Source organism: Melozone crissalis, unplaced genomic scaffold (assembly GCF_028551555.1).
Source record: "Melozone crissalis strain CALT ecotype California unplaced genomic scaffold, PUWL_Pcris_2 ptg000129l_1, whole genome shotgun sequence".
NCBI classification, from domain to species: Eukaryota; Metazoa; Chordata; class Aves; order Passeriformes; family Passerellidae; genus Melozone; species Melozone crissalis.
Genome location: NW_026535903.1, coordinates 1,371,784 through 1,387,008, shown reverse-complemented (window position 1 = coordinate 1,387,008; position 15,225 = coordinate 1,371,784). Strand labels below are relative to the sequence as shown.

General features: G+C 41.3%; 1 protein-coding gene across 1 annotated transcript in view; it reads left to right on the top strand.

Moving 5' to 3' along the window:
• FASN (fatty acid synthase) overlaps positions 1–15,225 on the top strand; it is a 42,817-nt gene that overhangs the window by 20,652 nt on the left and 6,940 nt on the right. Inside the window, exons 17-37 of the mRNA XM_054293044.1 lie at positions 193–384; positions 666–746; positions 845–1,030; positions 1,334–1,513; positions 1,742–1,945; positions 3,166–3,476; positions 3,628–4,017; positions 5,752–5,916; positions 6,126–6,244; positions 6,349–6,503; positions 6,839–7,042; positions 8,045–8,195; positions 8,713–8,891; positions 9,433–9,552; positions 9,693–9,815; positions 10,622–10,845; positions 11,160–11,361; positions 12,409–12,560; positions 13,064–13,155; positions 13,301–13,452; positions 13,744–13,986. Of these exons, the coding sequence (XP_054149019.1) occupies positions 193–384; positions 666–746; positions 845–1,030; positions 1,334–1,513; positions 1,742–1,945; positions 3,166–3,476; positions 3,628–4,017; positions 5,752–5,916; positions 6,126–6,244; positions 6,349–6,503; positions 6,839–7,042; positions 8,045–8,195; positions 8,713–8,891; positions 9,433–9,552; positions 9,693–9,815; positions 10,622–10,845; positions 11,160–11,361; positions 12,409–12,560; positions 13,064–13,155; positions 13,301–13,452; positions 13,744–13,986 (3,825 nt within the window). The remainder of the gene's footprint in view (positions 1–192; positions 385–665; positions 747–844; positions 1,031–1,333; positions 1,514–1,741; positions 1,946–3,165; positions 3,477–3,627; positions 4,018–5,751; positions 5,917–6,125; positions 6,245–6,348; positions 6,504–6,838; positions 7,043–8,044; positions 8,196–8,712; positions 8,892–9,432; positions 9,553–9,692; positions 9,816–10,621; positions 10,846–11,159; positions 11,362–12,408; positions 12,561–13,063; positions 13,156–13,300; positions 13,453–13,743; positions 13,987–15,225) is intronic.

Sequence of the window (15,225 nt, the reverse complement as noted above, 5' to 3'; positions counted from 1 at the left end):
TGTTTCTGAAATAGGATGAGAGAACATGAACAAACCAGGAACCTCTGTTGCTTTAGACTAAGAGTAATTCTAAGGGCTTCATATTGTCAGGCAGGATAGTTGGGGAAACTAGAGCCTCTTGTGGATATTGAGAGGGAAAACCTCTTTGTTAGTGTTTTTATTATTTTTCTTCTTCTCTTTGTTGTTTGACAGATGTGAGTCCTGACTCTCCTGACCACTACTTGATTGGTCACTGCATTGATGGCAGAGTTTTGTACCCTGCAACTGGGTACCTCGTGCTGGCTTGGCGAACACTGGCGCGGTCTCTTGGTGTGGCTATGGACGAAGTGGCTGTTACGTTTGAAGATGTCACAATTCATCAGGCAACTATCATTCCCAAAAAGGGTGAGTGAGGAGTGCTGGTATAACTGCACAACTGTGTAGTGAAGATGGAGGGAGTGGAAGGAAAGGAATGCATGGGAAAAGTGAGGAGGAATGCAGGAGAGAGACTAAAGAGGAGTGCAGCATGACTGAGCAAAGGAATGGATTCACATAGTCAAGTAGTATGCATTATGGTCATCTTATTACCTGTTGTGAGTAGTAAGTTTAGGGATAGTGAAGGAAAAAGTTCTGCTTGAGGATGGTAGAGATAAATGACCTCCTGTCTTCCTCAATGTTTCTTGCAGGATCAGTACAGCTGGAAGTAAGACTTATGCCTGCTTCCCGCTGCTTTGAGGTATCAGGAAATGGGAATCTGGCTGTCAGTGGTAAGTGAAGGAAATATAAGTGTATGTGTACAATCTTAGTAAATCCATTATTTATAAATAATGGTAATGATCATTATTCTTGTTACTGTGCCCTTCAGGGAAGATTTCGCTCCTGGAAGACACTGCTCAGAACAATTTCCGTAACCAGACAGATGGCCTTCGGACTCAAGCAGACAGGAGTTCAAAGCCTGAGCTCTTGAAAGATGACATTTATCAAGAGCTGCATCTGCGTGGATATAATTATGGACCAACTTTCCAGGGTGTTCTAGAATGCAACAGTGAAGGTAAATTTCCTTTCAAAAGAAGCACAGTGAGCTCTGGGTATCATAATGATGACTATTCGATCTTTTAATACCATTTGTATTATAACAGTTCACCTGACTGTGCCTTGTGAGGTAATTATACTTTGTGTGATAGGAGAGAACAACAAAGAGCATTGAGAAAGCTGTTCTTTCCAGTGTAGAACTGTGTGGTGGAATTTACAGGGGAAGCTGGGTACATACACCAAACTTGGCATTTAATAAGCAGTGACATTCTAGCATCTGATGAATGATGAAATAGTGAGGCTTTCTCTTCCTCTTCTGCAGCAACTGCCGGAAAAGTTCTGTGGAATGGGAACTGGGTGACCTTCCTTGACACTCTGCTGCATATGCTGATCTTACCTGAGACTGGCCGCAGTCTGCGCTTACCCACGAGGATTCGCTCAGTCTGTATTGATCCAGTGCTGCATCGTGAGCAGGTGTGCCAATACCAGGACAATATAGAAGGTAATGTCTCTCATGCTTGAACTTCTGCTGGTTGCTTTGTCTACTGGGTGAATGTGTGAATTCTGAAGTAGTAGGATGAATTTTGATGGGAGGGTCCTCTTAGTCTCCAAGCTCTTCTGCAACTCTGTAACCTCTCTATGAAAGAGCCCCACATAGCACTGTTCATCAAATCACCCTGAACAAAATATGTTTTTGTTTCCCAACTTACATTTCTTCCCTGACTTTCAGCTTTGGAAGTTGTTGTGGACCGCTGTCTTGAAAGCCTTACAGCAGGAGGCGTTCAGATCAATGGTCTTCATGCTTCTGTGGCACCACGGCGACAGCAGGAACAGATACCTCCCACCCTGGAAAAATTCTGCTTTGTGCCCTACACTGAGAGTAGCTGTTTGTCTTCAAGTGCCCATCTTCATGCCTATCTGGAGCAATGCAAAGGTAGAGTGGGATTGCTTTCTTGTTATACTAGGAGAGTCTTCTAGCCTGAGAGAAGCTGAATACTCCTTCAGAACATCCAAGATATTAAATATTGGTCTCTGTAGAAGACTTCGGCAAGGGTTCTCTGTATGATTGCTGGAAGCTAAAAGCTAGTTCTGCCTGAGCTGTCTAGAATGTGAGAAAGAGTAAAAGCCACGAAGAGGGACATCTTTCCTTCTATAACAGTCAGATGTGGTGTTAGATGGCACAACCCCTTCGGCAAGCAGAGAGACACAAATCATCTTTAAGGAGAAATCCAACCTAGTTGCTTTAGACACTGACAGGAGAGCTTACTTAAGTGAGTTTTTAACCTTGGTTTGTTTTTCCTTGTGAACTGCTACGATAGGCACTTTGACTGCAGGCACATATCCAAACAGGGAAAATGATGTAGTGAGGCACACATCAAAGGAATTGTTTGCCACAAGAATAGAATAGGAGCAGTTCAGTCTGTTGTGAAACTGGTAACTAAATATATTGGTTTTTGATGGGGAGACATCCACTAAACTAATCACCTTAAGTGCCTTTTCATCAAAGAGAAAAATGTTACTTTTTAAAAAACATTTTACTCTAGTGATGAATTTTGCTTCATCTTGAGAGAATAATTTTTTTCATTCTGTATTGGTAGAGTGTCTTCATGCTCATCCTTAGATTTGACAATAGATTCTAAAGATTTCCTTTTTTTTTTTTTTTTCTCCTTAGTTTTCCCCTGCAGCATCCAAATACTGTCCCCAGAGCATATTTATTCTAGGCTGTGGTGGGAATATTTTATTTTTTGTAATCCAGTTCCTGATCCTCAGTCAGGATTAACTACTTCCCATCAGTTTATAAAGCAAAAGGGCATTTTAGTGTTTTTGTCTCTTCAGAAACTTAAAATTTTCCACCACAGCTCCCTAAATCAATCAAAAATTTTCTGTTAGTTGCCCTCTTTAGTCAGTCTTACCACAGGTAATTGTGGGGGTGTAGTTTGTTTGACTACAAAGCCTACTTATTTGGGGCAACTACTGCACAATACATAATTATGTGAATGTAAGAGGCTGCACTGTATCTGTGTGTCTGGGCAAATGATATAGGATGCTGTAATATGTGGTGCTGATCAGCTGGTGTAACAAATGGAGGCAAGGAGGAAAAGAATTCTTGGAAAATCTTGACTCTTTCTTTCATTTCCCCCTTCTATTCCATAGGTCTGATCCAGAAGTTACAGTCTAAGGTGGCAGTGCATGGGGTCAAATTAGTCATCCCTGGAGTAGAAAATGCAGTGGCTGCTATGGGGTCCTCGTCCACACAAAAGGGCCTTCATCATATCCTCACTGAGATCTGCCGTCTGGAACTGAATGGAAACCTCCATTCGGAGCTGCAACAAGTTGTGATTCGAGAGAAAATGCACTTCCGAAATGACCCTCTTCTCAGTGGATTGCTGGATTCTGCAGAGTTGAGGACTTGCCTGGATGTGGCATTGGAGAACATGATCAGTCATAGGATGAAGATAATAGAGGTTAGTTGGAAGCCTGGGATGGGACTGTAGCTAGTGTTTCTAGGCCTTCCAGTAACTTGATTACATACTGCTGTTGTTCTGGTTATAATTCTGGATATCAGTCATGTTTTGATTTGGTTTCTGCTTTTCCTTCCCCTTCTTTTTCTCACAGGCTAATGCAGGAAGTGGACAGCTGTTCTCTCATGTGAAAAGTATTCTGAATGCTCAGCCCCTGTTGCAGCTGGACTACATTGCCACTGACTGCATCCTGGAAAACCTTTCAGCTGTTGAAACAGAGCTACAAGATGCTGGTGTTGTCTCTAGCCGGTGGGATCCATCTAGCCCTCCCTCTGGAAATCTGACCAATGCTGACCTGGTGGTATACAACTGTTCAACAAGTGTTTTAGTGAATACCACTGAAATACTCTCTAATTTGGCAGCTGCTGTGAAAGAAGGAGGGTTTGTTTTGCTACATACTCTTCTTAAGGGAGAAACCCTTGGAGAAATTGTCAGTTTCCTTACAAGCCCAGATCTGCAGCAGAAACACAGCTTCCTAAGTGAGGTAAGCCTCTTGGAAGGACAGATACTTTCACCATGGATAGCCTGAGTCTGCTGCTTGTAGATGCCCTGATGGTAAATGTATAGTAGGCATTGCTTGCATGCCTTTCCATTGAGGACTTCTACAGAAATATCTAATGAACACTTCTTAAGAAGAGAGGACTTGCAAATTACTACATATTAGGTTGAGAGAGTAAACTGTAGGTTCAATCAGGAAAGCCTTTCTTAATGCACTGAAAATTATTAATTGTCTTTTGTACATCTGTCTAATCTGTATGAAAACACTGGCCAGGACAATTCCTTTATTGTTAAAATCATGTTGCTGGGTGGGGTACAGCTCTACCACTGTAGAATCCTGAAATGCTTCGGTATCAGACTATCTCTCTTACTTTTGATACTACTGCTTAGAGTGCGATTTTACAAGCTAGTAATTTCTTCTAATGTTAAGGTCCTCCCAGAAGGAAGGCTTTTCTCTTGTATTTTTTTTTTCTTCCTTTCCTCTTCCCTATGTTATCTGATCCCATAATGAGATACAGTATAATAAGCCCTGAGAAGCTGGAGGAGGGAGAGAAGAGTGTCAGCATTGTATCTTCCAACCAGTATATCATACAGATAAACTAATGCCAAAGCTGGTGCAAGAGGAGGAGAGTAAAAGGCAAGGGTAAGGGTGGAAACTGGGGCATCATCTTCTCTTGACATCTGTTAGACCCAGCAGTAATGGAAAAATGCACCTCTACTGAACTTACCTATTTTTCCTGATTTGAGGGGATGCAGCCTCTCAGCTCTCTTCTTTTAGAACAAGAAGAGAATAGTGCTTCCAAGAGTTTGGGTTTTGTTTATAATTCTGGGGTGGGGTTGTTGGATTTTGAATTTTGCAATTACATGGATTCTAGCCCTCCCTGAATACATTTTTTCAAGGGGATTTGAGAAGAAAGGTTAAGTTCTTTGCTCTGAATCTTTCCCGGTGAACAGGAGGATAAAGAGAAGGCACTGAGATGCTACAGGCACCAATAACAAAAACCAGAAATTTGTCATTAGTATCAGTAGCCTGGTATTAGCAAATCCCTGGGAGAAGATATCTGTCCCTTGAATGTTCCTTCTCTGAAGGAAATTATACAAGCCAGGCAAGAGTGTGCAGGACTTACATAGTTCTCAAAGTTTTCTAGATACAGACACTGTCCTTGGACCTTGATATAAGGGATCACACTGTAAAAACCTTCTGCTGGTTTGTGCCTGGCATAGGAAAAGCAAATGGATGCTTTTCTGAGAGACTGCATTCATCTTTATTTCATTCAGATAGTAATCCTCAAGTGTTTCTGGATATGCCATACATGCATTTACATTCTTTTCTTTTCCTGAAATGCCATTTCAGTGTAACTTAGACATATGGGTGCTTCTCCCCATCTCTGTGCCAACAGGGCTTATGTGACATAGGGTCATAGACACAGTCAGATACACTGTGGAATTTGGTGGTATGGTCACAGCTCAGGTTTTTGTTTTTTGCACATCTGCTAGTGTGCTAGGACTGGTTGCCTTACTTGGACTTTGAGGTGTTTGTACTCCCACTTTTGGAAGATCCTTTAGGGAAGAAGGAGTAGTTTAGATGTGGATAAAACATTGTTGTGTTAATCAAACCTGTATTTGTACTGTGACAATACAGAGCAAGTTTTCAAGAAAAAGCAAGAAAAATTGACTTTTGATTTTGCTGTTAATTTTGTTGCTTTGCCTGATTTGACAGGCACAGTGGGAGGACTTATTCAGCAAAGCTTCTTTGAATCTTGTTGCCATGAAGAAGTCATTCTTTGGCTCAGTTATTTTCCTGTGTCGTCGGCAAGCTCCTGTCAAAACACCTGTTTTTCTGCCAGTAGATGAGACGAACTTTAAGTGGGTTGAATCCTTAAAGGTGAGAATTCTTGTGTCCTAGGTATCTGAATTTCCAAATCATTATACTTTCTGAATGAGATATTTAGTAGTGTTGAAAGAAGAATGTGTGTGTGTGTGTGTGTGTGTTCAGTTACTTTTACTAAAATGGAAGTTACTAATCTCTGCCAAGGATATGAGGGCTATTTTCTTTGTAGTTCCTGGTAAAACAGTTTGGGGTTTGTCCTGTAGGAGATCTTGGCTGACCCATCAGAGAAGCCTGTGTGGTTGACTGCCACCAGTTGTGCGAACTCAGGAATTTTGGGAATGGTGAACTGCCTTCGCCTTGAAGCAGAAGGCCACCGAATCAGGTACGTGAGCATGCCTTTGAGTCACATTTGGGAGATGAGATATTTGTGTTAGCTTCTTCTCAGACCTATAGCAAAACAAACAAAATGACAACTCTTGTCTTCAGGTGTGTGTTCATTTCCAACTTAAACCCTTCATCTGCTGTCCCACCCACAAGTCTTTCTTCTCTGGAGATGCAGAAGATTGTTCAGAAGGACCTGGTGATGAATGTGTATCGTGATGGAAAGTGGGGCTCCTTCAGGCATCTTACGTTGCAGCAAGGTACAGTCTTTGAGAGCTGAGGATCACTTGCAAGGCCTTGAATCTGAATGAACTTTGAATAGAAAATGAGTAGCTATTGTTCCTACGGTTACCTTTTATTATTATTTTTAATTAACAATTTTGAATTCTTCTGTTTCAGCTCAAAGTGAACAGTAGAACATTGTGGTGCCAGAAGGGATAGGCTATTTAGGGCATCAGTAGTATTGCAAAGCAAGAAAGGGCTCTCAGGATAGCAAATGGAGAAGGAGGTAGAAATTGCACAAGGAATTTACTCGTTTTGGAAAGCACGTACCTTTGTTAATATGTCTAAGTTCTTACTGTTCCTTCTTCTGCAGCACAACCTCAGGAGCTGACAGAATATGCCTATGTGAATGTGCTAACTCGTGGAGATCTCTCATCTCTTCGCTGGATTGTCTCCCCACTTCAACACTTCCACACAACTGATCCCAATGTTTTACTCTGCAAAGTCTATTACGCATCTCTCAACTTCCGGGACATTATGCTGGCCACGGGGAAGCTTTCTCCAGATGCTATCCCTGGTGAGTTAAAGCTACACTAAAAGGATATGTATTGTGGTTCTAGAATTAATCTCTTGATTGTTAGTTATGCACTGGCTAGATTGCATGCCAGAAAGCATGCTTTTGAGAAGGAAGTACAACTCTGCTGCAGGGCTGTACACCAAAAAGTTCCCAAGTTCTACTTCCAGTTACAGTTCCATTTTTTTTCCAATTAACAAACTATGCTCTGAGAAGTGTTGCTTGCCACATTGCACAGATACCAAGTGTGAGAGAAAATATATTGATAGAGGTTCCAGAGATGGGCATGGTAAATACCAAGGTGAGAATGTCGAAGTTGCCTTTTGCCATGCTGATGGACATGCTTGAATTTCAGGGAGGAAAAATGCACGATGAAGTAATTGCCTGTTTACGAAATGGAGGTAGTACTAACTTCATAGCGAGTTAAGAATTAATGTAATGTGTATGAAATGGTTTTAAAATATGTATTTAAAAGAGAGGGGATGGAGCATGTTAAAATTTAGTGATTTGAGTAGGGCTGGGTTTCCTTCATGACTGAACCACTTGGCATAATGAAAGTTGCCTCTGTGCATGACAGAAGGTTGGAAGTAGATGATCTTTAAGGTCTCTTCCAACACAAGCCATTCTATGATTCTATGACTGACATAAGTGTCTGCCTAAAACATGAATTATCAAAAATTCATATTTTGCAGTGATCATCTTTATAGTTTATATATAATTCTTTTTCTGAGGGACAGAATTGCCTCTGAAACAAGGTGTTTTCATGACATTTCTCAGATGAAAACTGGAAACTAATGCAATGTCATCAAGGATAAGTGCTCATGATTTAATGAGACCAAGTCCTTTTCCACTACTCTTGCAGTGAGCCATTAACTATGACAATTTATGAACTGTGTACAGAAGAGACAAATCTCAGAGGTTTAGACTTTCAGGGCCTGCTGCTGTAGAATAGGAATTTTAGAAGATAATTTTCTTTTTTTGTAAAGGGTGTTAATGTTCTTTCAGGTAACTGGGCTTTGCAGCAGTGCATGCTGGGCATGGAGTTCTCAGGACGGGACACGGCTGGAAGAAGAGTAATGGGATTGCTGCCAGCAAAGGGGCTGGCCACAGTGGTAGACTGTGAAAAAAGGTTTCTATGGGAGGTGCCTGAAAACTGGTAGGTCAGCTTCTGTTTTCTGGTTAAGATTTGCCTTCCTGCCTGAGGCTGATGACAGCTCTGATCAAACCTTAGTGCTGCACAATGGCTAGATTCATCTCTGGCAAATGTTAACAGGGTTATAGTGTGCCAAGAAACTGTAGAATTTTGCATTAGATTCACTGCAGGAGTTCAGCAGCACTAGTTTTTGTACAGTGGCTTACACAAGGTTCTCATCTTTTTTTGGGCTCTTAGCTTCACATGTTTCAGGATACTCTGGGATATCGGTGTTCGTTATGTTACTGGTTAGTTGGTGAAATATTTTTGCAGAATAATGAAACCTGTCTATGTTTGGCAGCTGTGGTAGTCTGCTGTATGATTGACGCTTTCTTATCTATATTTTCTATCTATCTTATCTTAACACTTTCTTATCTATCTCAGCAGTGGAACCTTTCTGTTGGAGAAAGGCAGATTTCATCAGGAGAATCTAGTAGTCTTTTCCAAGGCTAAAGATACCTCCTTCCACTTTGCTCTTTAGGACTCTGGAAGAAGCAGCTTCAGTGCCTGTGGTTTATGCCACTGCTTATTATGCTTTGGTGGTTCGAGGTGGTATGAAGAAGGGTGAGAGTGTCCTGATTCACTCTGGCTCAGGAGGTGTGGGCCAAGCAGCCATTGCCATTGCCCTGAGCATGGGCTGCCGTGTCTTTACTACTGTAGGTGAGTACTGAGGGCCCAAAGTCATTGGGAGAGAGAGAGTTTATAGCTAATAGAGGAAGCATGTGTGTGTACACGTATAGAAATATATATACCTATTTAGGTATATACTTATTCCCCTCCCAATGTGATCTGCTGTAGCTTTGATCTAGTTTCCAGGCTGAGAACTGGTTACATAGTAAATACAGCTACTGACTCTGTGCTTGAAAATTCCACAGCACAGTCAAATTTATCTGTCTCTGTACATTATATAATCAAAAGCCTGGAAGAAGAGCATGGCTTCCTCATTTTACATTTAGTAATATGGATCAAATGCCTGTCCATTGAAAGGCTCTCATCTGTTTCTGGTCCTTGCTCTATCTCATAAATGAGCAGTAGCAACCAGACAGCCTTTGTTCTAGCGTCTGACATCTTGAGAGACTGAAAGCTTGGAGATGACTTCTTAGATTTACAGTCCTTGGGGGAAAGATGTGCAGTGGAAAATGGGCTGTTTCATCATAAAAATGAAATTAGTGACATCTTTCAACCTGTCTTCTACTTCCAGGTTCCGCTGAGAAACGTAAGTATCTCCAAGCAAGATTTCCACAGCTAGATGCTAATAGCTTTTCCAGCTCCAGAGATACTGCCTTTGAACAACATATACTTCGAGTTACCAATGGAAAAGGTGAAGTTCAATAAATATTTTTCCTTTTTTTGTCAGCTAAGCCACATTATCAGTTGTGCATTCTAAAGACAATATGAGTCACTAGAAGACACGGTTAGGCTCTCAGCAGAGTTAAGTAGGTGCTTCTCATTTCATTGCAGGTGTCAACCTCGTGTTAAATTCCTTGGCAGAAGAGAAGCTGCAAGCCAGTTTGCGTTGTCTTGCTCGACATGGCCGCTTCTTGGAAATAGGCAAATTTGATCTCTCTAACAACAGTCAGCTTGGTAAGATGGGGCATTGGAAAGCACCTCTCATTAGGTTTTAGCTCCTGCCCAGCACCCCATGTGCCCTTTTCTGCAGGACAGCTCTCCAGCCTCCCCAAAATTTATACTTATGTCTGGTGTTACTAGGGCTCAGGTGCACAACTGACATTTGTTAAATTTTGTATCACTTATGATTGCTTGGTGTTCCAGTCTATCCAGACCCCTCTGCAAGGCCTCTTGTCCCTCAAGGCAGTCAACAGCATCTACCAGTTTTGAAGGCACAGGGCAAGATAACCCTGATTTCTCTTCTATGGGAAAAAATTTTTGAATTTTGTAAGGTGATGTGTCAATGAAAAATTACAGCAATGTTCTCCTGTTGTAGAATGATTGCATATAGCGTTGACAGCCTGCTTCCGTATTCTAATTAAATTTCAAAAATCCTATCATATTGGAAAACCTTACTATGAGGAAGAGTTTCCTGTGGAGGTAGACATGATGTATGCAGGATTATAGCTCTTCTGGGACTCTAACTCAGCTGTCACTAGACAAAAACTGTTCTTTTTAATATCAGACTGACCATGATATAGCTTGTCCTCTCAACACACAATTTTTTGGAGTTGCATTTCTGTGAAACTGGTCTGCTTGTAAGAGAACAACATAATGTTATGAATTGGAGAATATCTGCAAGAATGAGTTTGGAAAATGTAGAATGCAAGCATCTGACTGCTTTACTCCTGTAACCTGCCCAGAAATGTTTCTGAAGCAGAGGGTAGGCTCCATTTTGAGATGTCAGCAGCATCAGATCATAACTAAGTTGCTTTTTCTAGGAATGTCTCTCTTCCTCAAAAATGTGGCATTTCATGGGATCCTACTAGATTCAATATTTGATGAAGGAAACCAAGAGTGGGAAGTAGTATCAGAGCTGTTGAAGAAAGGCATAAGAGATGGTGTAGTAAAGCCCCTGAGGAGTTCAGTCTTCAACAAAGAAGAGGTAGAAGCTGCCTTCAGATTCATGGCACAAGGAAAACATATTGGCAAAGTTATCATCAAGGTAATGCAATAATGATTTTGATTCTCTGATACCTCTGGCCATCCTCTGGTGACTGTTGGGTATTTTGATCCATTTTGAGTTGAAGGTGTATGAGTAGGGCAGCACAGGGTCAGTTTTTACTGCTGACACTGTCACAATTGTAACTGTCAAGTCTGGCACTGATTCTACGAGGTCCATTCCTATTGACTGGAGTAGCATAGCATGAAAAGATAAGAAATGCTTTATGTATCTGATTATCTAATTGTAACTACCTTCTTTTTTGTGTGTGTGTGTGTTGTTTCTGGTTCTTGGTTGGTTTTTTTTTGTGGGGGAAGGTCCAAGAAGAGGAAAAGGAGTATCCTTTAAGAAAGTCTGAACCAGTTAAAATCTCTGCAATCTCCCGAACCTCCTGTCCATCTACGAAGTCCTACATCATCACAGGGGGCCTGGGAGGATTTGGGCTGGAGTTGGCACAGTGGCTAGTTGAGAGAGGAGCGCAGAAAATTATACTGACGTCTCGTTCTGGCATACGAACTGGTAAGCAAAAATTGTAAGGGAGCAGGGAATATGACTGCCTTTCAACAGACCTCAGTTTGTAGTTTCTCTCCATTTTAAGGGTCCTGTTGGTGACTAATAATGTCTTGATCTCTTCTCTTTCCTGTATTATCTCACTTCAAGCTGTTGTCTCCTTTATTGTAAAGGAGGAACAATCTTTTCGTTTGACCTTTTATTCCAATTACTACTTTCCCCCTTTTATGCTTCCTATTTCTATCAACCCATTTTCTCTCTTATACAGGGTTTTTTCTGTAGCCTTTCTTTTATCTTTATGCCCTCTGCAAAGTCTGGCTACCTCACTGACTTGTCCACTGGCTGTAGTATGTTAGATCACATGCCACAAGGAAGGGCCTAAAAACTCCTTGTTAAAGATACTTTGTTCCTCATGTGTGGATGCTCACTCTTGCTCCTTAGATAGCTCATCTATAAAGATGAACCTTACTATCTGATAGCATCCATAAACATTTTTACTCAGATTTGAGGCATTAGTTTGATTACAGTGACAGCATTGAGATTTATCAGTGATAGTCTTCGGTATTTCCTCATACAAATTCACTCATAACTCAAATCCTCTCTGTCTCTACAGGTTTCTTCTTTCTTTTGGCAAGTTCACAGTCACACCACTTGTGTGTACAAACTCATTGATCAAATACAACTTTTCAATTTCTGGTTGTGCTACCATAATCTGTTGCTTTGCTCTAATCTAACCAATTTTCCCTATCTCAGTACCCGAATTTTTGTTAATTTCTCCTCACAGTTGTTTGTTTTTTTCCTTCCTTCCTCCCACCACCACCCCAGCCCTTAGGTTCTCCCAGTGCTGTTCTCCACTTTATCTATGTAGAATTTCTGAAATTCAAATGATTTCTAGCTGCTGTTGAAATTTTGTACAATTTTTATCTCATAGCTGAATCAGGAATTATTTAGCTATTCAGTCCGTATCTAGTCAGAGAAGCATAAAAGAGCAGCTTAACCAAAGCCTTACATTTGGGATTCTTCATGCAAGGCACTGTCCACCTTTATTTCTTCTAGGTTATCAGGCTAAACGTGTTCAAGAGTGGAAGGCACTGGGAATCAAAGTGCTGGTATCTACCAGTGATATTGGAACACTAGAAGGAACACAGCAATTAATGGAAGAGGCTTTGAAGCTTGGACCAGTTGGAGGCATCTTTAATTTGGCTGTGGTAAGTGACAAAAATGCTCAGGACTTGTAAGAAGCAACATCCATTCATGTGACTTTTTAACTAAAGGCAGTCAGGCTTCATACAATTTTAGTTAAGTTCTCTGTGTTTCAAAGGACACTATACTTTGGTCCTACCTGGTGACTTAAGGCTTGTGGGTCTGTTCCCTTGACCTGAGAAGCAACAGTATTTGGCCAGTGAGTTCAGTTCTGTGATGAGACAAATGTTGTCCTAGCCTCTTGTGGACAAGAAAAATCCCGCATAGAGCTTGCCAGAATTTTTGCAGTGTCAATACAGAAAAAATACTGAAAAAAGCAGACTTGGCAAAAGGCATGTTGTCATATTTTGGGATATTCCAGATATGTCTGTATTGTGAATTTACAAAAATACATTGTGTAGGGATATCCTCTCATATCTCAAGCCATGTGGCATATTTAAACAGAGAAACTAGATATACTGAAACTACACTTTTTTTTTTTTAATCCCTCTTCCCACCCCCACCATAGGTCCTTAGAGATGGCATGATTGAAAATCAGACCCCAGAATTATTCTGCGAGGTCAACAAGCCAAAGTATTCAGGCACCCTTCATTTGGATTGGTAAGTGTCTGTAGAAGGGACAAATAAGAACTGTTTTTAAAGTCAAGGAACCGATCAAGTTTAGTTGTTTTAGTTTTGCACTAGCCTTTGACAGTAATACACTAAGCAGGTTTTTCTGATGAGGTTTCTCCTGCTCTGTTCCAAGGGTGACTCGTAAGAAGTGTCCAGACCTGGACTATTTCGTTGTATTCTCCTCTGTAAGCTGTGGAAGAGGAAATGCTGGGCAAAGTAATTACGGCTTTGCCAATTCTACCATGGAGCGTATCTGTGAGCAGCGGCATCATGATGGACTCCCAGGTAAGATGACTTCACTTGTTGCACAGTATATACTATCTTGCCAAACATCCAAATGAGGACCAGAAACCTATACACTTATCTGGAGTTATAAAGTCTTTTGAAGGCTGTTTTCTGCTCCTAGATGTTATGCTGAGTCATTCATGTGTGAATGAATACTCACCATTTAACAGTACAAAGGAAATGCAGGCCTTAGCATAGCTCATTATTAAGTTCCTTTTTTATTAACTCACTCCTGTTCCTGCCATCTGCTTTAGTTAGCTGCTTAGTGTGTTCTTCTAATTTCTTCTCCAGGCCTGGCAATCCAGTGGGGAGCCATTGGTGATGTGGGTATCTTGATGAAGACAATGGGAAACAAAGACATTGTGGTGGGGGGAACAATTCCCCAACAAATGAGCTCATGCCTGGAGGTGCTCGATGTTTTCCTGAATCAACCTCATCCTGTCATGTCCAGTTTTGTCCTAGCAGAGAAGGTCTCAGCAAAAGCTGAAGGAGGTAGTCAGCGGGATCTTGTAGAAGCTGTTGCTCACATCCTGGGTAAGTGCTGTCACTCAAGTACTACTGGACGGTGCCTACTCTCTCATTACCTTTGGAAAGCAGTGGTGCTGCTGTAGGTCCTCTGCTCAGCATCTCTTCCTGGTCCTCTGTGTTGTAGCAATGTTGCTGTTGTGAGACTGTTGGCTTTTTTTTTTTTTTCCCCCTTTATACTGCTCCTTCTCTCAAATAAGGGTTGTTTCTTTTATGGGTTTTCCTCCGTTAATGTGTTTACATAGATACGCATATATACTCCAGAGTCTTGGGTTTTATTTAGAGTGAGCTGGTACCTTTCTCCAAATGGAGAATCAACAGGGAACAGTCCCCAAGAGCAAAATTCTGGGACAGCACGTAAGACAGTAAATACATAACTAACTTCCTGAGTACTGTTCAGCTTTCAAATATTCACCTTGATATGTCCCCATGCCACAAAAAATAGCTTTTCTCTACTTATTGCTTAACTGGTATTTTATTCACTTACCAACTCTGTCATCCCATGTGAACATCTAGTAACCATAGCTTAACTATGCATTACAAGTGCCATGTCCTTCTGTCTGTCTTGAATCTGCTTTCTTTTACCATTGTGTCTCTTATTTTTGTGTTGATACTGAATAATTGCTGTCAGCTCTGTCTGTTATGTCCCACTTCAGTTGTCTCTATTGCAGGCAGAACTGTCTAGTGACCCTTTGTTTTCTACCAAAAAAGGTACTGATAAATAAAAGACAGTCTCCTGAGTATTACTTAAGGAGTTGTATGCAACTCACTGACACTGAGAAATCTGATTTCTCAGGGCAGATGTGGCTTTTAGAAGCAATAGGAAAGGGTCTGGGAAACCACACCGCTACAGGGTTACTTTGGAAGAGGAGAGTATGAAAGCAACAAAGGAGGAGCTAGTAATGAAGCCTAATAGTGGGAAGGGTGGCAACATGGGGCTGTACAAGGTGGAGGAAGGAACAAAGCGCTGCAGATGCAGGTGTTATTATGAGAGGCCTTTTGCAGGTAAGGAAGGAGTGAGAGATTGAAAAGTGAGAAAAATGAAGGAGAAAAGGGAAATGAAGCCTAAATGTATCACCTCCTCCTCCAGGGTTGTAGACATCAAGTGTTGCAGCCAACCATCACTGACACTGATAACTTCAGTCTCGGTGTAGCTGAGTGTTAGGTCTAGGACTGCAGTTTTCAATTAGAGCCTCTAGTGTGTGGAATCTGTCTAGCTGACTGACTGATCTGTATTTGATCTAGAGC